The sequence below is a fragment of the Erigeron canadensis genome, chromosome 1 (genome assembly GCF_010389155.1).
Source record: "Erigeron canadensis isolate Cc75 chromosome 1, C_canadensis_v1, whole genome shotgun sequence".
NCBI lineage: Eukaryota > Viridiplantae > Streptophyta > Magnoliopsida > Asterales > Asteraceae > Erigeron > Erigeron canadensis.
In genome coordinates this window covers 45,323,166-45,349,395 of record NC_057761.1, presented here as the reverse complement: position 1 = coordinate 45,349,395, position 26,230 = coordinate 45,323,166, and the positions used below count along the sequence as shown (strand labels likewise).

General features: G+C 34.0%; 4 protein-coding genes across 6 annotated transcripts; 3 read left to right on the top strand and 1 right to left on the bottom strand.

The window, feature by feature from the left end:
- Positions 1–2,666: 2,666 nt before the first annotated feature.
- Positions 2,667–8,212, top strand: LOC122596733 (pyruvate dehydrogenase (acetyl-transferring) kinase, mitochondrial). The gene is made up of 6 exons (XM_043769362.1): positions 2,667–3,044; positions 4,071–4,329; positions 4,825–5,005; positions 5,541–5,688; positions 5,787–6,000; positions 7,926–8,212. Exons 1-6 carry the CDS (start codon positions 2,796–2,798, stop codon positions 7,982–7,984), a joined length of 1,110 nt encoding a protein of 369 aa, XP_043625297.1. The 5' UTR covers positions 2,667–2,795; the 3' UTR covers positions 7,985–8,212.
- Positions 8,213–8,813: 601 nt separating this feature from the next.
- LOC122596710 (pentatricopeptide repeat-containing protein At5g66520-like) lies at positions 8,814–11,677 on the bottom strand. Of its 3 annotated transcripts, none has more exons than XM_043769335.1 (4): positions 11,575–11,677; positions 11,243–11,412; positions 11,060–11,123; positions 8,814–10,728 (listed from the first exon to the last, which is right to left on the bottom strand). In XM_043769335.1, exons 2-4 carry the CDS (start codon positions 11,359–11,361, stop codon positions 8,920–8,922), a joined length of 1,992 nt encoding a protein of 663 aa, XP_043625270.1. In that variant the 5' UTR covers positions 11,362–11,412; positions 11,575–11,677; the 3' UTR covers positions 8,814–8,919. The 3 variants fall into 3 exon arrangements, with proteins under 3 accessions (XP_043625270.1, XP_043625278.1, XP_043625285.1); XM_043769343.1 differs by having other exon boundaries at positions 8,814–10,733; positions 11,077–11,123; XM_043769350.1 differs by lacking the exons at positions 11,243–11,412; positions 11,575–11,677 and having other exon boundaries at positions 8,814–10,733; positions 11,060–11,125.
- A 1,520-nt stretch (positions 11,678–13,197) lies between these two features.
- On the top strand, positions 13,198–18,603 carry LOC122585126 (inositol-pentakisphosphate 2-kinase-like). The gene is made up of 8 exons (XM_043757226.1): positions 13,198–13,336; positions 13,416–13,524; positions 14,167–14,370; positions 14,585–14,732; positions 15,352–15,392; positions 15,493–15,603; positions 16,773–17,372; positions 18,279–18,603. The coding sequence occupies exons 2-8, from the start codon at positions 13,420–13,422 to the stop codon at positions 18,459–18,461; spliced, it is 1,392 nt and encodes a 463-aa protein (XP_043613161.1). The 5' UTR covers positions 13,198–13,336; positions 13,416–13,419; the 3' UTR covers positions 18,462–18,603.
- Positions 18,604–21,216: 2,613 nt separating this feature from the next.
- On the top strand, positions 21,217–24,264 carry LOC122597723 (probable GTP diphosphokinase CRSH, chloroplastic). The gene is made up of 4 exons (XM_043770291.1): positions 21,217–21,690; positions 21,946–22,860; positions 23,061–23,345; positions 23,753–24,264. Exons 1-4 carry the CDS (start codon positions 21,262–21,264, stop codon positions 23,888–23,890), a joined length of 1,767 nt encoding a protein of 588 aa, XP_043626226.1. The 5' UTR covers positions 21,217–21,261; the 3' UTR covers positions 23,891–24,264.
- The last annotated feature ends 1,966 nt before the right edge of the window (positions 24,265–26,230 follow it).

Genomic DNA, 26,230 nt, shown 5'->3' with positions numbered 1-26,230 from the left:
TAAATCAAAGAACATGCAATTAGAAATATTCTTGAAACAAAACCATTGTCAACTCTTTGGAAGCTACATACACAGATCATCAACACACGTAATATTTGTGAGTTGTGATATAACAAATATGAAAATTGATATATGTATATATGGGTCTAAATATATGGAACATATGAGATATAGTAATGAACAATGATAGTAACATAAAAGAAAGCACATTAGTATAAACAATTACCTGAATATGCAAAGAAAATCTTTTTTGAGTGCTTTTAACCAATATGAAATATACAAGAATTACAAAACTCTGTTCATGGGTTTTAAATAACTCAGAAAAGGGTATCTATAAATGTGAAAGAAGCCAGGAAATAACTTGAATTACAAGAGATATAGGAGCTGAAAATGAGAAGGAAAAAAAGAGCCTTTTTCGAAGTTGAAAGGAATGATATCACATGGAAATCATTTGATATGTGAGTTGTGGGGGAGATATCCAGAAAGGTATTGTGAAACACAAGCATTAATATTTAAATTCTCTTAACAACTATTCTTTTCCAACTTCCCGCAAAGTATTATATTATAAAATTTGGGCTTAGTTCTTTAAAATGATTGTATTACACTAATAACATCATAATTAAAACTATGACTACAATAAGTTCCAATCAAGAATGATCTTTAAAATGATCAAAGGGCGTCGCGCGTGGCCCCTATAATTACTCACATATATATTGCATATAACAAAGTTAGATTTTATGTCTGAGTAAGTTTCACATCCTGCAAGTGTTCTAGTTTCGTCACTGATTTAAATTACTGGCCCAAAACCGTTGGTATCTCATTTTTCTTTTTCTTCTACTCTTCTAGATGGTTGGAATATGGATTAATTAGATTAGATGTGTAATGTGTTAAACTTATGATAATAGTAATTACTAATGATATAATATTAAAAGACGTTGGATCAAATGTCACTAGTGATCGCTACAGGTAGTCTTAAGAATTCCCATAATTCATACCAGATGTTTTAAGATTACGTTAGCTTAAAACCAAAGTCTAAACTAGATATCCATCTGTACGTCCATTTCTCATTGGCTGGCTACTTTTTTTAGCTTAATATTAAAATACGTAGTTCATACGTATTATCCAAGTTTTTTACTACTATTTGAAAGCATGACAATATATGGTAGGATATCATTACTGTATTATCTTTAACTTCATAGCTTTTGTTCCTTTCCGGGAATTTTTTTTTTTTAAAATAGTCAGTTTTTTTTTTTCATACATAACAATTGACTTAAATGATTGAAATCACAAAACCAGCAATGAAATTTTCTTGAACTTGAATACTTCCTTGGACTTGCTTACCATAGAAATGACTACCTTAAGGCTAAAACTTTACGACACTTGACACCTCAAAGCTAATTTACCAATTTGCATTTGCTCACGGGGGAAAAAAAAACACCAATAAAGTGGGCCTGAAACTTGATTTACAATTTTTTAAGTAAATAGTTATTATAATAAGCCCAATAATAATTCCAACCCAGTTGTGATTATAAATGTCCGGCATTGGTAGTTATATAGTTATATTGGACTTTTACTAGTAGTTAAAACGGGCTAGTAAGTTAGAATGGGTTTGATAAGCTAGAGAAAAAAAAAAAAAAAAACATATTTGACTGGGAAATCCAATACCCAAAATTTTTGGATCGGGTTTGGACGAGCTTAATCGTGAAGAGGTCTAGTAGTTAACGTGTACTTTATATTAGGTTTGGGTTTGAATGAGCTTAATGGGTTTTAGGTTTAATAATAGGGATCGAGTATTACGACAGTTTTGAATAAATTTCTTCGTTGTTACCTCATAAAATATCTAATGGCTACAAAGTAGGGTTTGAGTAACATTTTCGTAATCAGCTTTAGTTGGGGATATGATGCTACCCACCGACCTGTCACATTGCCATCCTTGGATATGCAAATTTTTTTGTTTAAACTTTATAGTAATACCATTGAAAAGTTGTGAGGTTTTTTTCATTTCGGAAAGAGGATATCACCTCTCTTTTATATTAATCAATTGCAAATTACTATACATCAATCACAGTAACTTGGACATTCCTCTAGCTTAGTATACACACCGATTCTATCTAAAATCATATTAATCTATCAGGATGTTTGGGATACGGTTAGAAGTGATTATTTGACTATTACGTCTATAAAACACAAATAATCTAAAAATGTGTTTGAGTGAAAAATGATTATCTATTATAAAAGCGCAGTTTTGATAACGTAGAATCTATTTTCAAAAAGTAAAATCTGTTTTGAAAACGCAATACCAAACACATCCTATATGAATACTAGTATAAACAATCTTTACAAAAATTATATCCTTCACATGTTATTCTTTCCATATAAAAGTTGCGAGTTTATTTTGACAAATTTTTAGGTAAGAATGAACTTGTAGACACTTTTTAAAAAAAAGGTAAGAATAAATTAGTTGACACTGTGGTCCTAAAACCTAAATTAGTAATTTAACAAGGTCTAATTGCACATTCTTTAAATCTAAAGGAGGGAATTAAAAAAAGAAAAGAAAATAAGTAATTAAGTGAATATTCCTCCTAGGAAAATAAGAAAAGCAGAAAACTCCATTACACATTTCTGTGGACTGTAGTGAATCTATCTATCTCAATATCCCATCACAGACAATGAAACAACCCACCTTTATTACACTGATAAAAACAATAAAATAACTGAATACATATTATTATTATATATGTAATGTATTTATATCTCATTTGTGGCTGAGAATCAGAACAATAACAACAAAAATAATGGCTGCCAAGAAACTATATGATTCATTCCCAAAAAGGCTGATAGATGAGGTGCATAAATGGGGTTCAATGAAACAAACAGGTGTTAGTTTGCGTTATATGTTGGAATTTGGTTCAAGATTTACTGACAGAAATCTTATTTTAGCTGCTCAATTTCTTCATAAAGAATTACCCATTAGAATTGCTAGGCGTGCCATTGAACTTGAGTCACTTCCTTATGGTTTGTCTGAAAAACCAGCTATTCTCAAAGTAAGCTTCTTTTTTTTATTAATTGATTTTTTTGCTGTTTTTTTGAAATGGGTTTGTTTAGTTACTTGATCTGTGAAGTGGGTTATGTCTGGATTTTATTTTATTTTAATTAATTTTTTATTTTTTGGGGACTAGCTTTTGATTTGGGTTAGTTGTTCGTGAGCCAGGTGACATGCAGTATAAACTCGGAGGCCATGAATGTTCAAATTCTGGTCTTGTGTCTTGTGATTTATCTTTCTTATGTTGGTTATGGGACTGGTCGGGTGAAGACCAATAATCGGTGGGTTATCCATTGTTTTGGGTTACTTTAAGGGTGTTATCGAAATGACTTGGTACTAACATTATTTGAGGTAACCTGTCAACCAAGAGGTTGTGGATTTCAGTGTTACGGTGGAGATGTCGTTAAGACGTGTGTGGATGTATGTGGGATTGTGGATACTTGTCTTTCTAAAAAAATTGAATTTAAGTTAGTTCATTTTGGGAAGGGGGCATTTGGGAGATATTGCTATGTTGAATCAAGGAGGAACTTGATTTATTAGAAAAGTTTCTAAGTGATGCTGGTCAGTTGGTTAAACACCAGTTAATTGTCCATCGTGTGAGCTTGATTAGGTTTGAGACACGGTTGAGGTTGCAAGAAAACCAACCTTTTGGATGAGTGCATTGAATGTTTGTAGGTATATGACAAATTGAAAATTTATGCTCTTAACTTTTGGAAGAATGTTGGGATAATACTTTTTCTCTCATTTGTATTCTTATTCTGCTTGTGTTTTTGGAAATATATATAGATAAATCCGTAAGGATATTATGGTTTGATGAGAATATACAAGGATTTTGGTATAAAGAAACATAACCAGTAGTTTTGTATCTGTATTGATAGTTTGGGTCATTAGCTTATTGTGAATCAAATGATGGTTTTTAGGAATTTTGGTTAGTCTTTTTGTGATGTGATATTTTCATTTTTACTTATAAAGCAGTTGGTACCTCTGATTTTTGGATGCTTGATCCCATATTTTTGTTACTTACAAGGTGCGAGATTGGTACCTAGACTCGTTTCGTGACCTTAGAACCTTTCCAGATATCAAGGACAAGAATGACGAGCAAGACTTCACAAAAATGATTAATCTAATCAAGGTCAGACACAATAATGTTGTCCCTACCATGGCTTTAGGAGTGCAACAGTTGAAGAAAGATCTTGACCCAAAACTTGATTACAAAGACTTGGATGATATACACCAGTTTTTAGATCGTTTTTATATGTCAAGAATTGGGATTCGTATGCTAATTGGTTAGTGCCATCGTTTATAGCCAGTATATCCATCTCTAATCTTTTTTTTTCCCCATATGTTTTACCAAGAAAGGTAGCAAATTGGGCAGCTTTGTTGGGTTGGTTAACGGGTCAAATTGGGTTTTGATCAACATTAGGTAATAGTTAAGTCCATTGGGACCAGATGGGTTTGGCTGGCCTGCAACACATTTTGTTCATTTTATAAATAATCAACTAATTCAATATGATTACAAAAAACTACAGAGAACATTATAAGAATACAGATCATTTTCTTTATAAGTAGAATAAGTTAAAAGCTTTATGTATACTTTTAGCATCTTTTTAGCTAAACTTCTTATCTTACTCATTTGGGGATAATACATAAACAGACCATCCCATTTTGGGGCAAATGGTTTAAATGTTACCCTTATTGTGCTCTTGTAATCAGTATCTCGTACCTGTACATATAATAGTTGATAAAATGGTTTTTATGGTTCAAACTTGTTCAATTCTCAGGGCAGCATGTGGCGATGCATGATCCAAATCCCCCACCAGATCAAGTTGGTTATATACACACAAAGATGTCCCCGTTAGTGGTGGCAAGAAATGCTAGTGAGGATGCACGCTCTCTATGTTTACGTGAGTATGGCAGTGCACCAGAAGTAAATGTCTATGGTGATCCTGATTTTACATTTCCGTAAGTTATTATGCATTTATCTCAAGAACTCTTAATACTTTACTAGAGGTGGCAGTTTCGTTCCATTAACTTATGAATGGGTCAAATTGGGCTGTGTTTTTGTCCCAGATAGGTCAAGTGGGTCACAAGGTATATTTAACTAACAAGGGAATGGATCAAATGGGTTTTACAGGCTGAACAGGTTGAAAGTAGCCCCAAGTCTATTTGTTTATGCATCAACCTCTTAAATCATTTTTATTCGACTATTTCGACTATAAGTGTAACAATATCTTTTGTGTACTTGTAAGTAATGAATTAGTTATTTAGAATAGCTTCTTAAAAACAGATCTGAAGTGTATACACTTTGCAATACATCCTGATCCAGTCTGTTTCAACCCATATTAATAATGACCCATCATCTATCTTACTAAAAAAAGAAAATGACCCATCAGCCAACCCATCCATCTTGCCACCTCTGCAGTTTAATCTCTATTTTCATGGTTGGTGTTCATCAAATTTACATAGACATGTTTTGGATCATTTATGCTTGTGGCAGTTATGTCCCTAATCACCTGCATCTGATGGTCTTCGAGTTAGTTAAAAATTCATTACGTGCTGTTGAGGAGCGGTTTATGGACTCAGACAAAATTGCACCTCCTATACGAATAATAGTTGCAGACGGGCTGGAAGATGTCACAATCAAGGCATGTTGGATTTGATTTTACAAGTTAATCTTGTATTTTATATCTATATTCAATTCTTTCTGCCGTCTAATAAGAAGAATGGGTGTGTGGTAGTGTAGGTTTCTGATGAGGGGGGTGGAATTGCAAGAAGTGGTCTCCCTAAAATTTTTACATATCTCTACAGTACTGCTAAAAATCCAATTGTTGAGCGTGCGGATCTTGGAACTGCTGATATAGCAACAATGGCAGGGTATGGTTTTGGGCTCCCTATAAGCCGATTGTATGCTCGGTATTTTGGAGGGGATCTGCAGATCATCTCCATGGAAGGCTATGGTATGTTGAACTCCATATTGACTACTTTCACCATATTCTATATGTAATTATGTATGATTAGAAGTGGCAAGATTGAAAAATTGTGAGGGTTTGGGTAGCTTGTCAAGGCAAATAAGTTTTTGGTAAGGTTTTACACAGGTTGAGTTGGATCGGGTTGAGTTGATTCACTTTTTGGCCAAATTTCTACATTTTAGATAAGTAATTAGCTTGTCAAACATATTTTTCCAAAGTTATATTATTTCAATAATAGTAAAAGGATTTAGGAGCGTTTGTACATTACAACTACACTTTAGGAGACTTTCGATCCATTTGACCGGTTTTCTTCCAAGTCAATTCTTTTTACCCTTCAGAGATAAAATCTAACCTGAATTGACCCATTTAAAAGTCGTATCTTATTTGCTGTGTGTGAACCATTTAGCATAGACATCCCAATATCGTGCCTATCTTACAATCAAAATCTGATCATTTGTCTAAAAAAAAACTCTTCTGAAACTTCCGTTTTGACGTTGGAGGGTCATGGTTACACGTTACAGGGATATGGATAGCTATCAGGTCGCAGGTGGATATTAGGATTTTAGATTCTGAAATACCAGAGTGTGTATATATACTTGCTTACTTTTGGCTGTTTGTATTCAATATGCTGGTGGATGATTATATAGGCATGCCAACTAGGATGTCTCTCGCAATTCTTTTAGTGTGCACCAAACAAGTAAAAGAAATAATATATTTCAGGATTTATACATTAATAATATGTATCATTTTAAACAAAATCGAACTCTTATCATATGATTAACTCTGTTTTCTATTCTAGCTTTTGTTTTGTGGTGTTGCAAGTAATGGATCCTCATTTTTATCCACTTTTAGAACAGCCCAAATTTGTATGTTGCTTGTCCTGATTATTTGCCCATGAAGTTTAAGTCAACAATTAAATATATAGTCAACTTCGCATAAACATGTTTCTAGATTAAATGATATATCATATGTACAGTATGTACTGCTACTATATGAGAATGGTATGTCTCGGGAACTATATGACCCTTGATTTTGTCAGTAGAGTTAACGGATTTTAGTCATGAATCATGAATAACAGATAGACCCAATGATCTCCAAAACATTTACAAACCCTGTTAAGATATCATAACCCAGACTTGAGGACTCTCAGAGGACTCGCAAAAATAACTTAATACTGTTATGAAAATGTATAACTCCCCCATTATATTATAGTACATAATGATATCTAAAGGAGATGCATTAGTTCCACCAACCTATAAGTCACTGTCCTAATAACCTAATAATATTTTAAAACCATGATCAAGAGGTATCATGAGTCCACTACTAAAGGACTTGTATTAACAGGTTGAGGACTTTGGTCTTACATTCTGGCTGGGTCAAACTGTGTTCGGTACAGGTAAGTACGTACTGGGTTTATGAGGTTTTATGTATTGAGATGACACTTTGGCGACTATATCCCCGTTGGCCTGTTTCCATTTAAACACTAACTTTTTTGTGTTTTACCCCTTTGACCCGTTAGAGATAAAACATAACCTGAATCAACCCATTGATAAACTCACAGCCTTTAGTTGTAATTTGCAATGATCATGTGATGAGATGTCATGTCCTTGCTGGATTTGCCACCAGAAGTCTGGATTGAACTTGAGTAACCCATAAGAGCGAAATATGTATTGTGGAATGATTTGGCATGGTTATCAAGATTCTAGGCAAAGCCCAGATAAACATTATTGCTACTTTTCTACCACTTATCTTTCGAACTTTCAAAAAGGGGATAGGGCCATGTACATGTTATGCAGAATGTTCTGTTTGTTTATTTACTTCATTTATGTACAGTGTTTACAATAAACAGTAATGAATCACCACGGTTTCTTTTTCCGGTAGACTGAAGTGTATTATTTATTGTGTATTTGCAGGAACGGATGCATATCTTCATCTGTCTCGTTTAGGAGATTCACAAGAACCATTGCCATGATAATAGAGCTTAAAGATGTAAAAGGTTTGAATGCAGGTGCAAGATATTAGTAGTCAATTTCTTCCCTTTTCAAATATTGAGATGCATCTCGTTCAAACATGTTTCTTGCTTTAATAATCAAATCTGATCCTCACGCAATCTTGTCAATCGATTTGTATGAGTTGTAAAGGCATTCTCATTATCAATGATAATTGATTGATGGTTCTATCAAGCAACCTTCATTTTCCATCTAAGTTTCTTGGTTACATGGAAAAAAATTAGTTTGTACTCGTTCTGGTTCTTGGAGAGGCCAAATGATGATCTCTTACCCGATTTAAGATTGAGGAGGGATTATAGTCGAAGAGCTACTATTTTCCACGACACAGGAGGTGTTTTTTAAGTCAAGGCTCAAGTACGACTCAGATTTAAAGCTCTAAGAGTTGTCACAAGCTCATTTCAGATGATAAAGATCAATGGAGCTTCAGTTTTCAGTGGTTACAACACTTTGTTCAAGTTATATATCAATGTAGTATGAGCATGGTATGTTTTTCTCAACTGATATTATGGCATGTACACTTAGCATTAGCATATATCAATTAAAAGGGAACAAAGGCAGACCCTGATTGCGAGGAAGTATGCAGCCCCCGAGTAGCCCTCGATGAAGTAGTCAGCCCTCGATGAACTATGCAGCTCTCAACACTTGCTGATATCTGGCAATTTTTTGTACTAAAGTATATTCTAGACATTTTAGATAAACAATTTGTTATTAACATCAGCTCGATATAATTGAATCGTAGCAAAGTCTGGAGACATACATCAAACAAAAATCATGGCGCCAGCTCTGATAATGTGATAGAAAAAATGAATCGCATGACTCCTAATATTTTCAAAATTTTGGTTTAATTTATACATTTATTAGTACAGAACAGTTGACAACTATTTAGTCCCAGCTAGAATCACCAGTAATCGTTACAAGAACAAACCCCTTCTTTAAAATGATGAAATCGACTTCTGTCTCTCACGATAATTTCCTGTCTGAAGAATTTTGAAATCAGTTTACTCGCCTCGTGACAGTCTTTACACACCCGCAAATTCTTGGTGATTCTTAGAATTTCACCTGGTTTTGCTTTTAACAAACCAAATGCAATTGCTAGTTTCTCACTGTGGTAAAACAACGGGTTTTCCATCTCCTCTTCGGTAATTTCTTGCAACAAACTGTCGGAATCTGGCTTATAACCGATAAATTTGATACTCTCCAACATTTGGTTAACCTTTGCATATATGTCTTTGGATTCTGGATGATCTCTCCCACCTGCAATGAACTCGTTAACACTGCCTCCCATTTCAATTAGTGAAAAGCCCGGTGCTTTTTTCACTCCCCGGTCATTCATCAACTTCCTAACATTGGCTACTTCTTCCCATTTAGCAGCGGCTGCATATATATTTGCTAGTAATATATATCGCCCGCTATTATGAGGTTCTAGTTCAATGACCTTTTTCCCTATTTTTTCTCCCAACTCGATGTTTCCATGTATTTTACATGCTCCGAGAAGTGCACCCATCACACCCACATCCGGATTCATGGGCATATCTTTTATTAGCTTCATTGCTTCGTCTAACATTCCTGCCCGCCCAAGTAAGTCAACCATGCATCCATAATGCTCCATTCCTGGCGAAATACCATGAACCTTGACCATGTATAGGAAATAGTATTGACCTTCTTTGACTAACCCTGAATGAGCACATGCACTTAGCAAGTTGACAAATGTAATGTAGTCTGGAGGTACCGACTCATTTTCCATTTTCTTGAAAAGATCAATGGCTGCCTCACCTTTTCCGTGCATTGCAAATCCCCCAATCATACTATTCCATGAGGAAACTCCTTTGCTCGGTAACCCATTGAATGTTTCAAATGCCTTTTCAAGAGAACCGCATTTGCAGTACATATCAATGATTGTTGTTGCAAGTTTTGGGTCGATTTCTATTCCACTTTTCTTGATATTATCATGTATCCACTCCCCTTGTTTCAATGCTCCTAGCCCTGTACAAGCTGATAACATACTAGCCGCCACAAATTTGTCTAATTTGATATGATTGGATCGCATTTCATCAAACAACATAAACGCTTCATGGAAATGGTTGCTTTGGACATACGCTGCTATCATTGCATTGCAGGTAGCAGGGTTTTTCTCTGGCATCAAATCAAAAACTTTACGAGCATCATCAATGTATCCCAACTGAGAATAACCACTAATTAACGTTGTCCACGAGACAACATCTGGGTGTGGCATCTTGTCAAAGACCTTTCTTGCTTCATCTAAACTCTTAAAGCTCACATACATATAAATCAAATTGTTTTGAGAAAACCCATCTGAACTATAACCAAATTTCAAAATCTGAGCATGTACTTGCTTGCCTTCATGAATAGCATTGTCAAAAGTACAAGCTCTTATGACCGGAGGGAAACTAAACTTGTTAGGCGAAACACAACTTTGCAGCATTTGTAAATACAAATCTATGCACTCTTTGGCGAGCTGAAACTGCACATAACCCCTAAATATTGTATTATAAATAAAGGTGTCCGGATGAGGCATTTTGTCAAATACCTTCAATGCATAACTCAAATCACCATTTCTTGAGATTGCACAGAACTTGATAACCCGGCCCATGGCATCATTATCTTCCGAAAGGCCAAGTCTTATAATCTGGGAATGATATTGCCTCAGTTCATCTATATTTGAGCATGACTCTAGGCCTTGTTGGAGCTGGACTGAGTCAACAGAAAACAATTTACATATCAAAAGACTGTTAGATATAATAATTGTATCAGACTATTGTATGGGGCTTGATCCTTATATAGACTGATAAGGTCCGTCTATAAAAGACCAAATAATTGTAATAAATCATTATATGTCCTTTAACATTATAGACCAATAGGTCTATAATAGACCAAATTGACTATAGACGGACCGTCTATAACAACCGTATTGGTTGGTTTCTTACTTTCTTATGTAACATCGTTTCCAATTTATAGTACCATCAATACAGTGATCTAAATTACGATAAAAAGTGTATCATAACCGGAAAAAGGAGCACCTTAAGTAGATGAAGACCTGTTTTTGAATGTTGGGGATCTAGTTTTGGGTTTGGTATTTCAAACCTACATTACACAAACCACATAATTACGAAATCAGATAAACTATTAGAGGTGAATAAACTTGTAACATGTACAAAACATAAGAGATTGAATCAAATTGTAAAACCGATAAAGGAGCTTGCCTTTTGTTGCTTTTGGGGTCTCGAAATTTCGGAGACTTGTTGTTGGAACCAGCAGCACCATATGGAAATAAAGGTAGCTTAGATGGTTCACAAGAGATACACAACCCAGTAATTGGCATGATTCAAATGTATATACACCCCTGAAGAAGATGAATTCCTTTCCTCACTCACTGCATAAAACCAATACAACACATACATTAAAATCTTGCAAAACATTCTACCTCAAATTTCTTATGAACAATATTTGTTGGCTACTACCAACAATAAAGATAAAGTACATAACAGAAGTATAACAAATATTGATGCATAAGGTACAAAAAATAAGTGTGTACCATGAAGAAGCAGAAGCAATCCATAAAACAGAGAAACATATATAAGCTCTGCAAAAATAATATTGTATGGGTTTAGGATGAGGTTGTTATCCGTTTGTTAAATCTAGCCATTTCTTATGGTTTTTTTCTTCATATTATTTTTTGGTCATTTAATTTCAGTTATACAGGGATAATATTGGAAAGTTAATTTCCGGTTTTTTTTTCTTTCTTCATTCTATTTTATTACATTTTTTTTTATTTATCTGTACTTTAATATTTTTATTATTATTATTATGAATAATTGTAATATGATACTTTTTATTATAGCTAAATTGTTGAGTACCAACTTTACATGCTAGAGTTTGAGACGTAAGAAAGACATTTCAAAGAATTTCACAAATAAAGTCCTGCAGTGAAGCAGTTGTGAGCCCCGCATATGAGACGTAGTTTTATCCTTATTAAATGTCTTGATTTCGGGTAGTTTAGTTGAGGGTTTTTCCTCCTATTATGTATTGAGGGTGAGAGGACTTTCTAACGCGAACCCGGTTAAGACAATGTAAGCTAGATCCATTGTTGCGAGCAAATGATTCACACCTAAAAAATAAAAAAATATTGTAATATGTTATGTTGGTACAAAAATATATTTAATTATCTATTTAAGTTTTAACAAGCAATTAAGTCAAAAGTCTATCATAGCATACCTCTATCAAGACAGCAAACTAATAGTATATATTCTGTTAAGAGGCACAAATAAAAATTCCTTGGACTGTTATGAATTTCTAACCAAACAATTTACAAAACAGAATTTGAATTTGAATTTAAATTTGATTCTTTTATATAAATAGAATATGAATGAGATGAAGATAAAGATTCCAATCCTAAGAAATTTGTGAATAAAAGGGACCTCACATTTTGATGTACTTTACAAAGTGTAATTTTAAATTAACTTCTAAAAGTAGTATATTTTTTAATACACAAAGTTTTCAATAAAGTATATCACATGACTTTTTTTAATCTTTATTTTCATATTAATACTAAACATAGATAACAATTAGTTTTTTTCTTTTAAGTAAAACTTAATCTAATATACACCAATCTTTTTTCCCTTTTTTTTAAGCATTACTATACACCAAATGTTTTACTAAATTATTCTGTGTTTTAATCTAACCTTAAATTTTTTTACCTTAAGTTGCAAATCATACTTATTCAAAATAGTTTTTATAAATATAAATGTATTTTTATTTTTTTAACTATTAAGTGACCAAATATTTAAATAATATCTGTATGTATTAAGAAACATAATTGTTTTTTATTTATTAAGTTAAAAACAAACAATTTTTTGATTAATTTACCAGATTAAGTATTTTTTTTTTTATTAAATCCATTAGCTTTTAAACAAACTAGACCTAAGTGAGTATCATGTGAGGTGGTTTAATTAAACATGAGAAAAAAAAATGCATAAAAGTGGTTTAATTGATATAAATTGTGTTTGTGAAAATTTATATGGAAAAGATTTAATGTAAATAAAGTGTAAAAATTTATTTGTGACAAATGTTAGTACTCGTATTATTTTTGGAGGGTGTTGGAAGCAAAATCCAGGTGGCATGAAAAAATCAAAAATAAGTTTCTGTCCATCTCTTACAAGACGAACATGTTCTTGTTTTTTCAATCAACCGCCCACTTGCTGTCCCTCATTCAACTCAAAAAAGTCTCAAACCTTTACTCAACCCTTCTTCTTCTTCTGTGTTTTCTTGCTCTTACTTCCTTGATTGCATTCTCAAAGGTAAGCAACTGTCTCTATGGAGTATTTTCTGTTTTTAAGGGTTTTATATCTATATATGTATATGTATGTGTTGGTGCAGGAAGATGGTGGGGATGGTTTTAGAGGCAAAAGATGCAGGAGATTGGGTTTATAGAGGAGAAGGAGGTCTTAATATTGTTCTTGCTTACAAAGGATCCTCACCCAACTTTGTATTCTTTCTTTCTTTCCTTCCTTCTTTTACTTATCATTTGCTTATTTGTATTTTATGATTGTATATACATAATAGAAGATAAAAGGATCTCAAACTAATTATACTTGTGTAGAATAGTCGCAAACTTTAGCTCTTTGTATGTAGTGTTCGGAGTAATTGCTTATTGAATATAGTAGATTCGATTTATTCCCAGTTGGCTGTAACTTTGGGGCCAACCCATAGGCGTTTAGTTTAGTTGGTTTCTAAAGACTAAAGTGGGGGACTTTGTGAATATGGGCCACATTTTCTGGTATAGGACTATAGGTGGACACTCTGCTTATCAGGCTGCTAAGGCAGCTGGACATCGCCTCCAGGCTCCAGCATTGCCTTTTGTTGACTGGTCAACGTTTCTGGTTATCTACATTTTGCGAGTGTAATCAGGTTTATTTTAGATCAATAAAAGTTTATGGGTTTGTATATAAGTTGAGGGGATATCCATACAATAGTTATCTTAAAAAGGTTACTACTTTGTACCTAACCCGACTTGTTTCAACTTTCAACCTGTACCAGAGTGACCCATTTTGCCACCTCTAATTGTGTAATTGGCAAATATTAGGCCATTTATTATTAGTTCACATACTTGATTTATAATTGTATGTAGATTGGCAAAGTGTTACGGGTGCGAAAGCTTAAGCGGAATGCATCTGAATATGAGAAAGCTCCTTCAGTGTTATCCAAGCATGAGTGCCTTATATGGAAAGATGTAGGAGAGCTTTTATCTGCTCCAACAAAGGATGTCGCAAATCATATGTATGCGCAGCTTGTAATGTGTCCATTATTAGGCTCTCAACATGTTGATGCTGGGGTATCTTTTTGAGATAATGTCTTATACCTTCTGATTAATTTTAAAATTTTTCTTGATCTGTGTATGTGATAGCCCTAGTGATTTTCTTGTGGATATTATAAGAAGTTGTCATGCATCTTCTGCAGATAATTTTCGCTCTATATCATAATCATCTGTAATAACTGTGTGACCATTACACAGTACCTCATTCTTTTAACCTTCCCAAACATGGCAGGTTCGTGTTATGGTGAGCAAGGAATTTCTAGAGTCGCTACATAATGATGTTTTACTTGAGCGACCTTCTTGGCGAGTGGACAGTGGTAGGATTGATTACCTGCGTGACTCAGCAATTCTCATGTCTGACCATTCAATTTTTCCCCATGGTAAATACCTGCCCTTAGTCATTTAGTTTCGATTCGAACTTGTGAAAAGTCAACCTAAAAATATGCCTCCCATTTAGTAGGGTAGGGAGATCGATGGCAGTGTTAAAAGCTTGAGATTCTCTATTATTTATAAAACTAAACATAGTTGTTTGGCTTGGTTTACACTAGAAGTTTGCTTTGGTTTTTGCTAGAAGCCGTAAATGTGACCAATTTCTTTCTGAACTGTTCGATTCACGCTATGGTTTATATATAATGGACCAAAGATGTCACTTAAAAAGGGAAACCCATCAAATGTCGTATGTCACCCAAAATGTATTATTATAATGCATACATTTACTAATTACTATATCAGCTTTATTTACCAAGTTTGATTATTCCTTTAATAAATTACATTCTGCAATCACATCTAACACAATCCGTTTATACAAAAGAAGTAAATTATCTGACCCAATCTGTTTCGACCGGCACAAACAATGGCTATCCGATCCAGGTTTGACCTAACAGCCTACGCTGCACATTTGCCCTGGCTAGTTATTGCACCACATATCTGTGATATGACAAACATATTGATTTGATTCTTCTGTAAACTAATGTCTGCTTTTCCACTCCCCCGTCAAAGCTGTCCATGAAAAAGAAATTTGCATATCGGTTGAGATAAAGGTAATGGTGCTCTTCTTTAAGCTCTTTGTTACATATCTTCTCATTGACTTGCTACTAATTATTCCCTTTCTATCTGTTGATTCTGTTCTACCTAAGCCAGCCAAAGTGTGGATTTCTTCCAATTTCAAGATATATCAGGGAGGAAAACTCAGCCAAGAAAAGAATATCCCGCTTCAAGCTGCACCAGATCCTCAAATTTCATCAAAGAAAGGTTGTAATATTTTGCCGATTATGTTGACTATATACCTTACTGACAATGAATTCATGGGAGTACAGAATAAGAAGAAAAAAGAGACTAAAATCAAAAGATAAACTCAATTCTCTAATGGGCTGTTTGGTTCCCAGAATGTTTGGGAATATGGTGGAATGGAATTTAGAATTTCTAATTTTAACCTAAAAAAAGGGTAATAGGGTGGAATTCTAGCCCCGGTACCACTATTGGATACCCAAACTCACCCCGTATGATCCATATGGTGCCAGTACAATACCTCCATCTTAATCCCCACGTGATCTGGGCACCCCGAATGATCAAACCCGCTTCTTTAGAACTTCACATTTGAGTCTTGGCTTCATTGGTAACTGGTACTTTAAATGAGTTGTTTTTTTTGTGCCAAGTAGGGATCGAACTTGGGACCTTAAGGTCGCCAAGTGCTTCTCTTACCATTAGGCCAACTCCTTGTTGGTAATGTTAACCTAACATGAAAAGGAAGAAAATTCAAATTCCATTTCACCAAATTCTCATACATTCTGGGAACTAAATGGCCCCTAAGTCTTATGAGTTAATTGATGAAACATAATACAAGTAAACTTTTTATGCAGACATATGCTAATATAAAGATACATAATTGAAAGAAAGTTATTAGTCATAGTTAGATGTGGCATTAGATCTGTTTATGGATAAACAAGCCGTTATTTAATTCTGCATCTACCTGGTTAATTAGGCATACCCATTAATTTAATTAAACATATTATGGGCTGAACAGGTCACTCTTAAGTGTATTCATAATGCATCAAATCTCCTAAATTTTTTTATTAATATGTTAATAATTTAAAGAAATTTATAAAATAAATAAAAAAGTATATAGTTTTTCTTTTTTTTTTTTAAAAGATAACCTTAAAATAGTCATATTTAAAGCATTAAAGTTCCACCAATGCGAGTCAGCCAGACATGACCGCGTGCTACAAATTCCCTGTTTTGACATCTCAATAGTTATTATATGACATTTATCTGGAGGTGTCTTCATTTTGCATTTGGTTATCATACATTTGGGATGGTTGGAATATAAGATATTAATTCAATTAGATATGTATCTGACTATCTGTAGCTGATATCTGTTTCTGTTTTGGTTTTATATATCTCATTGGTGACTATTACATTAGGTACCTCAAATAAGTGAATATGACCCCTTGGATATGTTTTCTGGGTCGAAAGGAAGAGTGTTAAAATCAGTCAAGGACCTCTTTCTTACCCCTCAGAACAATTTCCGGGTATTCTTAAATGGTTCACTTATATTAGGGAGTTTGGGTGGTGAGGCTGATGATACTGATATTCAAATTGCACAAGCATTTGAAAATACACTCAAAGATTTCATTGACGCTGATGATGGCATGCGTACTCGTAACTTTCTTCAGCTTGTTGCTGAGGCTGTTTCTGAATCTGGAATAATGGACCGCCTTCTCAAAGTTCAGAAGCTTGATGTATATGATATAGAAGGTGCTATTCATGCATATTACGATGCAGTGTCTCAACCATGTGTAGTGTGTAAGGAATTAGGTGAAGACAAAGATTTTGGTAGTTATGAGTCTCTACATTCAATTCCTATTGATCAAAGCTTGCAGATTGTGAGAGATTTTTTTATATCTTCAACCGCCAAGGATTTGAGTCTGATGATCAGTTTTTGTCCAAGACGAAAAAGAGATCCAGATTCTCCTTTTGGGGTCGTATACCTTGAATCAACTAACCAATGTTTTGATTATAAGGTAAGTTCCTTTTGCCCTACAAGTTCACTTTTGTTCGGTTGATTAAAGCGCCAGGGTTCATATTAGTTATTGTAGAAATGTGCATGTTCTTGTAGTTGATCACACTCATAAACGTCTAAAGTTTGTAGTCAAATTTAAGCACAAAGAAATCTCAAAAGTCATGTCGTGCTTATAATTGTAGAAATAAATGTCTGTATTTTGTAAACAGGCAAAAATCTAAATTCTGACACTCGCAGTTTCAAGTGTAGATATCACTTATCAGCCTCCTCTCTGAAGAAAATGAGAGGAAATTGGGAAATATGATTTCTACATCTAATGGGCGACAAAGTTATTATAGTTTCTCTCTATGATTATAAAGCATGGCATGCCTATCTATTTTCATGCACTATGGATGTAAAACATTATTTACATTTTACACATATATCTGTGTGAACAAGATCACTAAAACTTATGCACTTACCTTAGTTGTGTAGAAAAAAAAAAAGTTCTGCAGATCGGGTATATGTTGTAGTCGCAAAATATCTGATATTTGAATTGGTTTTTTAGAGCTATATTTGCAATCTTATGTTCTCAGTAGGATTTTTTTTGGGATAAGTACCTTGGAATGTAATGAACTATGTACGAATGTTTATGTTGTGTAATGAACTACTTGGATGTTTAGTGTATGTGTTGAACTTTCAAATCCAGGTTATTGGATGTATCTGACCAATCAAAAACTTACAAGTGGCGGCTTATATGGTTGCCACATATACCGGGTTCATCCAATAACCCAGATTTGAAAGTTCATTATATACAATAGACATTCAAGTAGTTCATTACACAACATTCCTGCATAGTTCATTACATTCCCAGGTACTTATCCCTTTTTTTATGGATCTTTTTATCTTATACGAGTATATTTATCAGGCATCTTTTATTGATCTGGATATGAAGCCTCTTGAGAAAATGCCGTACTACTATAAGCTGGATCAAGAAATAGTTGGTTGCTACTGTTCAATGATGGAGACTGTAAATCAGCCCACAAAATGTCTAGTTGAACCTCTGCCTGAAGATCGATCAACTGCCATTGAAGACAGCTCACATATTTGAAAGATAGCTAATGGTAATTACCTGATGTTTTTTCATTTCTGTAAACCTGTATTAATGAGAAACAAGAGGCTAGGGAGATTAAGGCACCTCTAAGCCCCCTTAAACACCACTTTAAAAACTAATAAATCGCACATTTGTGAGATGTTTCTGCTGGTGAATATAAACAGTTGTGCTTGATGGGTCGTCATTTTTAGGCTAGTGTACCAAAAGCTCATAAGTCATAACCATGATTCTTTAGACGTGTCAATTTCAGCCCATTTACTTGTGGAGCTCTATTCATATTATGTATTACCTCAAACAGCCTAAAACAAATATATAAGGAAATAAGATAAAAGAGGAAATTGGTTGCCGGTCAAACATGTAGAAAGTTGCCTGAAATGTAATTTTGGTTTCCTATTACCTTCTATTCTTTTTAATTTAATATCGAAAAACATATTATATTTGAAGTGAATAAATGTTTTGTAAGCATATTTAACGTGTCAAGTACTTATGAAAACATAAAATTTTGTGGACAAAAAGTGCCTGTTAGTCAACATTACTTGTTTTATACTCATCCTTCTTAAGTTGTGGTTAACAAGCTCGAGTCTTGGCATCGGGTACATAAGGAACTTGAAACATATCTCCAATGTTATATCGATGTTTTAAATCATAAAATGGACTACTATGATGGTTCAATGGGACCGACCATATTCGCTTGTTTGAGAACTAATGAAAAATGAAAGGGTCGGTCACTCAAAATCTGGTGAAAATTGGAACCGGGGACTGTTTAAAGGGGTAGTTATTATAAGGATTAAAATTCTAGCGAATTACCTTTGTGCAATTGTACACAAATCCATAATCGTAAGTATCATATCTATATTTATGTTACTAGCACGGTACCATGCAATGCGGCGACGGTTGTGACAACGACGGATGACTATTGGTGGTAGAGGCGACGTCGATTTGTGGACTATTGGTGGTAGAGGCGACTTCGATTTGTGTAGATAATTCATGTAAAAGTAATTGATGTAAAAGGTTGATAGAGATATTTTAAAAGATAAAAGATTGATATTTTAATTTAATCATTAATATTAAAAGGGTAGTTTATGTGAAAGTATTTTAAAATGAGAAGTGATATTCATACCATAAATCTACCACACATTTGTATTAGTAACTTATACATGTGTTTAGAAAGTTTTACTGTATGGTAGATTTATCAAAATTTGTGGTACAAATATAATTAACCATTTTAAATGGTGCTAAGTAAAAATATTATTATATTTTTTAACAATTTTATAAGCAATTTTTTTTCAGATTCTCGGCAGACAGGTATGATTTTCTAAACATTTCTCATTTTTCGTCTTGCACTCGTTTGTGGCCGGAGGTCCCTATGGAAGCAGTCTCTCTACCTTTGTGTAGAGATAAGACTGTCTACAGCTTACCTCCCCATACCCCGCGCAGGGATTGAGTCCTGTTGTTGTTGTTGTTGTTGTTGTTGTGATTTGATTGGTGCAGTGTTCATAGTTGGTCGGTCCGGGTCGGGTAAGAACTGGTACGGCCTATGGCATGTTATTGTAATCTCATTAATGACAATGTTTATGAACAGTAACGTGCAACGTGACGCTGTTCTGTTGGTCCACCTGTACCTCGCGTTTTTTCCTAGATTTTGCCATATCGGATTCCGTTAAGGTTATTTTTCCTTCCGTTTTTCTTGATTTCCTACATAGTTTTTTTTGCTTTTGTGTTTTCTTTCTATTGGTCTACCTATACCCTGCGTTTTTTCGGATTTTGCCATATCGGATCTCGTTAAGGTTACTTTTCTTTCGGTTTTTGTTGGTTTATTACATAGTTTTTTTTGCTTTTGTGTTTTCTTTCTATTGGTTCATTGTATACCCCACATCACTATTTAGATTTTGCCATTTTTGATCCCGTTTGGGGTTTTTTCTTGGTGTTCATCATAGTTTTTTGGCTTTTGTGTTATGAATTAATATATTGGAAACTTTTACTCAATATTTTTCCCCCTTTGTTATTTCTATTTTCGTTAAAGTTATTTATCTTTCGGTTTTTCTTGGTTTTTTGATATCTTTTTTTCCCCTTATATGATCTCTTTTATTGGTTCATCATATACCCCACATCACTATTTAGATTCTGACATTACGGATCCCATTTGGAGTTTTTTCTTTCAATTTTTTTTTGCATGGTTATCATTAGTAATCATGCTTATTAAAACTTGACATGTGGCATCGGTTATAAAGTAACACATCATACGTTTCTTATAGTTTGGATTTTGCCACATTGCATCCTGTTTGGATTTGTTACGTCTTTTTTTATATATTTTTTTAGTTTTGTTTTTTCTTTTCGGATCTTTTTATTACGGGTTACTTCTTTTGTTTTTTTCACACTTTTTATTTGTTATTCAACCTTGTTGTGATACACCCCGTACCACTACTTGCATTTTGCTATATCGCATCCGCTTAAATTCTGAATTAATATATTGATATTTTTGTCATATCACATCCCGTTCAGGTTTCTACTACGGGTTACGTTTTGGTTTCTTGTATACTTTTAAACAAACATATTAATGACAAAATTATTTCTAATTAAGCGGTCAAAAATTCACAGCATATATACTAAAATAACGAACCGTTTCAACAAGGGAATTGAGACCCAGCAACGCGGGGTCCAAAATTTTCTAGTTAGTAAAAATAGGTAAATAAAACTAGCTGACGTGGCTTCCTTATCAACCAACCAACTCCTCGTCTTCGCCATTATCAAGGCCGACCAAAAACACACACACAGTCACACACAACTTCCGACTTCAATGGAAGTCTTGTGTCAACCCCCTTCTCCAACAACCATCATTTCTTCTCCCAAAACACACCTCAAAACATTCTCCACCTTCTTCTCTGTTCCTAACCGAACATCATCAAAATGTTTGACTTTCAAAGTCAAAATGTGTCTCTCTGCTGCTTCTGTTCCTCAGACTCCTTGTTCACTTCAAATGGCTGCAGCTGCTGGTGGTGGCGGGAAGATGGTGGTTGAGTTAGTTGGCACATTTAACGAACTAACCGAACGAATGAACAATAACAACAACAACAATCATCATTTACTTTCCACCACTTCTTCTCGGCTGCTTTTTAAAACCCTTAAACTTTGTCTTCCAATTTTGCAAACTTTGTCTCTTGCTCCCGATGGCCGCTCCCGTCTCTCTCGTGCCCTTTCCGTTGCTCTCCTCCTCGCCGATCTCCAGGTTATTAATTCAATTCTCGTTATATATTATACACATATGTATATATGTATTTGTTTCCTGATATAGTTTTTTCAATACTAATTTGTTAGAAGTAGTAAGGGTTTAAGTTCATTAATTTGGTATTTTGTTCGGATAAGATTATAGTTTTTATTTAGGGGAACATCAGGTTTTGTCAAACTGTTTAATAATCTAATAGATGAGCTGGATCTTAGAGTAACCTATTTATAGACTATTTAAGTTGACCTATTGGTGTAGATGGATGCTGAAGTTATTTCTGCTGGGATACTAAGAGAAGTTGTGGACGCGGGCGGCATAAGCATGTACCAAGTCAAGGATCGTATAGGTATTAGCACGGCTCATTTATTGCACGAGAGTTTTCGTGTCAACAACATTGCATCCAAAGTCGACACTTATGATGAGGAAACTGCTTCTGCGCTTAGGAAATTCTGTCTGACGTATTATGATGTTAGGGCATTGATTCTTCATCTTGCTCTGAAGCTTGATATGATGAGACATTTGGAGTACCTGCCAAGAAGCCAACAGCAAATGGTATCTCTCGAGGTTATGAAAATCCATGCTCCTTTAGCACATGCTGTTGGGACAAATTCATTATCCCTTGAACTTGAAGATCTCTCTTTTCAGTACTTGTTTCCTTACTCTTATCTTTATGTAAATACCTGGTTAAGGAGCCACGAGACAGGAAGTAAGCCGATAATAGATGTTCTCAAGGAACAACTGCTACAATTGTTAAATTCGGATCCCGTTTTAGCAGATATGGTGGATGAGATTTCAGTTGAAGGCCGTTATAAAAGTCATTATAGCACGATGAAGAAGTTACTGAGAGATGGGCGTAAACCGGAGGAGGTCTATGACATTTTAGGTTTGCGAGTGATATTAAAGACATCAGATGAAGGGGAGAAAGCATGTTATAGGGCACGGTCAGTAATCCAATCTTTATGGAAAGAGGTCCCCAGCAGATCTAAAGATTATATTGCAAGGCCTAAAGCTAATGGTTACAAGAGTCTGCACATGGCGGTTGATGTGAGTGGTAGTGGCAGGACTAGACCTCTAATGGAGATACAAATAAGGACATCAGAGATGAATATTCAAGCGTCTGATGGAACAGCTTCACACGCATTTTACAAAGGTGGTCTTACTAATCCAGAAGAGGCAAGTTTCCTTATCTCACATTAAATGCATTTTACATGTAAGGTTAATAGGTTATCATCATAGGAGAACATATAGAGTCGGAAAAATGGGTCAAAACAAGTAACTCTTGTTGCGGGTTGGGTTGGGTACCCAAGTATATGAGTCAAAGTTGTCAGTTGTTTCCCCTATTTACCCATTATGTCCTGATATCTGTTGAACAGGCAAAACGGCTCAAGACCATTATGATAGCTGCTGCTGAGTATGCTGCATTGCGGTTAAAAGATTTTACTTCCAGAAATTCAAAAGGTGATGGGAGTGACAGCAGAAATCGTATATTCCGTCTCCTAGACAAAAATGGAGATGGTAAGATTAGCATCGAGGAGCTAACGGAAGTGATGATAGAGCTTGGTGCACAAGGTGATGATGCTCGGGAGATGATGCAGCTCCTTGATGCCAACAGTGATGGTTCCTTGAGCTCTGATGAGTTTGACAAGTTCCAAAAGCAGGTAATTACATTCACCAGTCTCCAAAAATCATTATGTATGAATGGAACAAAAGTTCTACTGGTGGCATTGAACTCATCTCTACATAATTAACAGATAAAGGTGGTAAAATGGGTGGATTGGGTAATTGGAAAAAACTGCTCAATTTTTAGTATGACCGTATGGGTTATCTGCAAAAAAAAAATTCTTCCATTAGTTATACTAGTTTTTATAAAATTTAATGTTCTAGTTTGTGACAAAAAAATGAGGAGGTCGTATGCATTAGATACACTTTGAGCAACTCTGAACACATTTGATGTGTTTAAGATCAGATACAATCCAAAGCGACCTATTCATAAGTAAATGGGGCAACAGCTCTATAAGCAACACGCAATCTTTGTGATAATTGAAATCATGCTTATATTGGTCAGGTTGAACTGATGCGAGGCTTAGAAGATAGAGATGATGAATACAAAAGCTTGTTAAATGAGAAGCTTCAAGGGGCAGATGGAAGTGGTTTGATTCAGGTGTACAGAAAAGAACTTGAAGATAGGCTTGCTGTAAGTTAGCCTTCCATTATGGTTGAACCGAACCTCATTGTAAGTAAACATGTGCCAACTGGTACATAATCATGATGTCCATTATTGTGTATACTTCTACAATGACACTAGTTACCTAGATAATTATTAGTGTGTATATGTGGAATGTAGAAAAAAATATATATATACTTCTACATATGCAATATACCAACAAGAAGCACGCAGCTAGGAGGTACAGGTGATCAAGTGCCAATCACATTTGGATTAGGTGTGAAAAATTAGTAATTTGTTAGTAGCACCCCTACATATGTTCTAGCCTATCTATGCATCATGACGTATACTGTTGTTGATTTGGTACAAGTGATATTAAGTTACAAGACTCTTGACATGAGTCTTTTGATTAATCACTATAATGAAGTGCTATAGTCTTTTGCTCAACCTGAACCGGTTTGAACCCGGTCTCTTACCCTGTCTGGAAACCCAAAAATCCAAAAACCCAAACCAGTTTCAAACCGCTAGGTTTTCCAAAAATCGAACCGGTTTCGGTCAAACCTGGGTTTCACCAGGTTCGATTCGGGTTCGGACATTTTTGCCCACGTTTACCGAGGGGTATAGAGAGTGCTTCTAGAGCGACCTCCGGTAACAGTGTGTGTCAGAAAATAAGTCGTATGCAAGTGTTAGTGTTTGTGTATATGCGTGATTGTGTGTGTAGATATGAGAAAAACAAATATTGTATGACGATGAGAGGGAGAAAGAATGTACATGGAAGTCTTACCCTAAAAGTAAAAGGCTTCACGTCCTTTATGTCCATATATTCTGATGACCTGATCTATGTCCCCAGTCAAGTAAAGCCTTCCTGGCTCTGGGCTCAGTATTGTTTGTCTTCCCATCTAAGTTTTAAGGACTATTTGTTTTTATAATCATTTAAGTAACTGAATTGATAAAATGACTGAAATAATAAATGATGTCGGTACATATTAAGTCACTACAATTATTTTTTGGTTATTAAGTAAAAAAAAAAAAACATTATTGATGACTTAATAGATTAAGTCTTTTTGGTTAAGTTACGATTTTTTAATGAAAAAAAACACTACCTTAGTCTACTCCGCATTAAGATGTCGACAATCTTAGTCTCCACCTTAATTCCTAACTGGCTTTGATATTCTTCTCTTAACATGTTCAATAATCCATCTCAGGACATTCCGTCATTTTGTTGATGATACTCGCAACATAGAGTTCTGTTCTTCACAGGTGTGTTTGGCAAATAATTTTCGAGCATTGAATGGTCTGGCACTCTGGCCAGAAAACTTCACTATCACTCGTCTTGGTTTTATGCATTTGTATCTATATTTTGGAATTATATGCCAGCCGCGTTTGCATGAAAACAAAGATTATATCTTAATTATTTTTTAAACTATTTTTAGAAACAATTATGATGTGTCATGTCAACAAACTTTTTTAAAATGTTTTTATTCTATTTATTATGTCATATTTAGTTAATAATCTTTTTAAAGATAAATAGTCCATTAAATATCTTCAAAATGTTTTATTTTATTTATGATGTCTACAAATTTATTCTTTTATTAGAAACAAAGTAAATATTTTTAATATAATATCATGAAATGTCTTTTTATGTTTTGTTAATGCAATATGCACTACAAACAATACTGCATTTGTTCACATTTTTAATGAGTGTGACCAAATTATAAATTTTGTCACACTTTTTTGTGTGTAAAAATATATAGAAATAAAAGTGTCTAAATTTTTTCACACAAAAAAGTAAATAGCCCATTAAATATTTTCAAAATGTTTTATTTTATTATGATATCTACAAATTTATTTTTTTATTAGAAACAAAGTAAATTCTTTTTAATATAATATCATGAAATGTCTTTTTATGTTTTGTTAATGCAATAAGCACTATAAACAATACTACATTTGTTCACACTTTTAATGAGTGTGAACAAATTAAAAATTTTGTCACGTTTTTTTATGTGTAAAAATATATAGATATAAAAGTGTATAAATTTCTCCACACAAAAAAGTGTGTAGAACTAAAATTTCACACTTTTTAGTATGAACTTTGATAATTATTTTAGCAAGTAAAATCTTTTCTTTATATTATTTTATTATTATATATAATAAAGAAGGATTGTTTTTTATAAGTATTTTTAGAAAGATTATTATGTGTCAAGATCACACATTTTTTAAAAGGTTTTTTCTTTCATTTATGATGTCATATTTGACAACAACAAAAAAAAAATCTCACTTAATGCTTATTTAAAATTTCTAATCTTTCATATGAAACAAATAAATTTTAATTTTTTCTATAAAATATTATGAAATGTCTTTTTATACTTTGTTAACACA

What these genes read in the sequence shown, in the direction of transcription:
- LOC122596733 (XM_043769362.1), top strand. Translation starts at nt 2,796, where the DNA reads ATGGCTGCCAAGAAACTATATGATTCATTCCCAAAAAGGCTGATAGAT. An exon ending in GATCCTGATTTTACATTTCC is followed by an intron (nt 5,006 to 5,540) that starts GTAAGTTATTAT and finishes TGCTTGTGGCAG; the next exon opens with TTATGTCCCTAATCACCTGC. An exon ending in CATCTCCATGGAAGGCTATG is followed by an intron (nt 6,001 to 7,925) that starts GTATGTTGAACT and finishes GTGTATTTGCAG; the next exon opens with GAACGGATGCATATCTTCAT.
- LOC122596710 (XM_043769335.1), bottom strand. Translation starts at nt 11,361, where the DNA reads ATGCCAATTACTGGGTTGTGTATCTCTTGTGAACCATCTAAGCTACCT. An exon ending in GACCCCAAAAGCAACAAAAG is followed by an intron (nt 11,124 to 11,242) that starts GCAAGCTCCTTT and finishes TGTGTAATGTAG; the next exon opens with GTTTGAAATACCAAACCCAA. An exon ending in CAGGTCTTCATCTACTTAAG is followed by an intron (nt 10,729 to 11,059) that starts GTGCTCCTTTTT and finishes GACTCAGTCCAG; the next exon opens with CTCCAACAAGGCCTAGAGTC.
- LOC122585126 (XM_043757226.1), top strand. Translation starts at nt 13,420, where the DNA reads ATGGTGGGGATGGTTTTAGAGGCAAAAGATGCAGGAGATTGGGTTTAT. An exon ending in CTCAACATGTTGATGCTGGG is followed by an intron (nt 14,371 to 14,584) that starts GTATCTTTTTGA and finishes CAAACATGGCAG; the next exon opens with GTTCGTGTTATGGTGAGCAA. An exon ending in GCATATCGGTTGAGATAAAG is followed by an intron (nt 15,393 to 15,492) that starts GTAATGGTGCTC and finishes TACCTAAGCCAG; the next exon opens with CCAAAGTGTGGATTTCTTCC.
- LOC122597723 (XM_043770291.1), top strand. Translation starts at nt 21,262, where the DNA reads ATGGAAGTCTTGTGTCAACCCCCTTCTCCAACAACCATCATTTCTTCT. An exon ending in TCCTCCTCGCCGATCTCCAG is followed by an intron (nt 21,691 to 21,945) that starts GTTATTAATTCA and finishes CTATTGGTGTAG; the next exon opens with ATGGATGCTGAAGTTATTTC. An exon ending in GTCTTACTAATCCAGAAGAG is followed by an intron (nt 22,861 to 23,060) that starts GCAAGTTTCCTT and finishes TCTGTTGAACAG; the next exon opens with GCAAAACGGCTCAAGACCAT.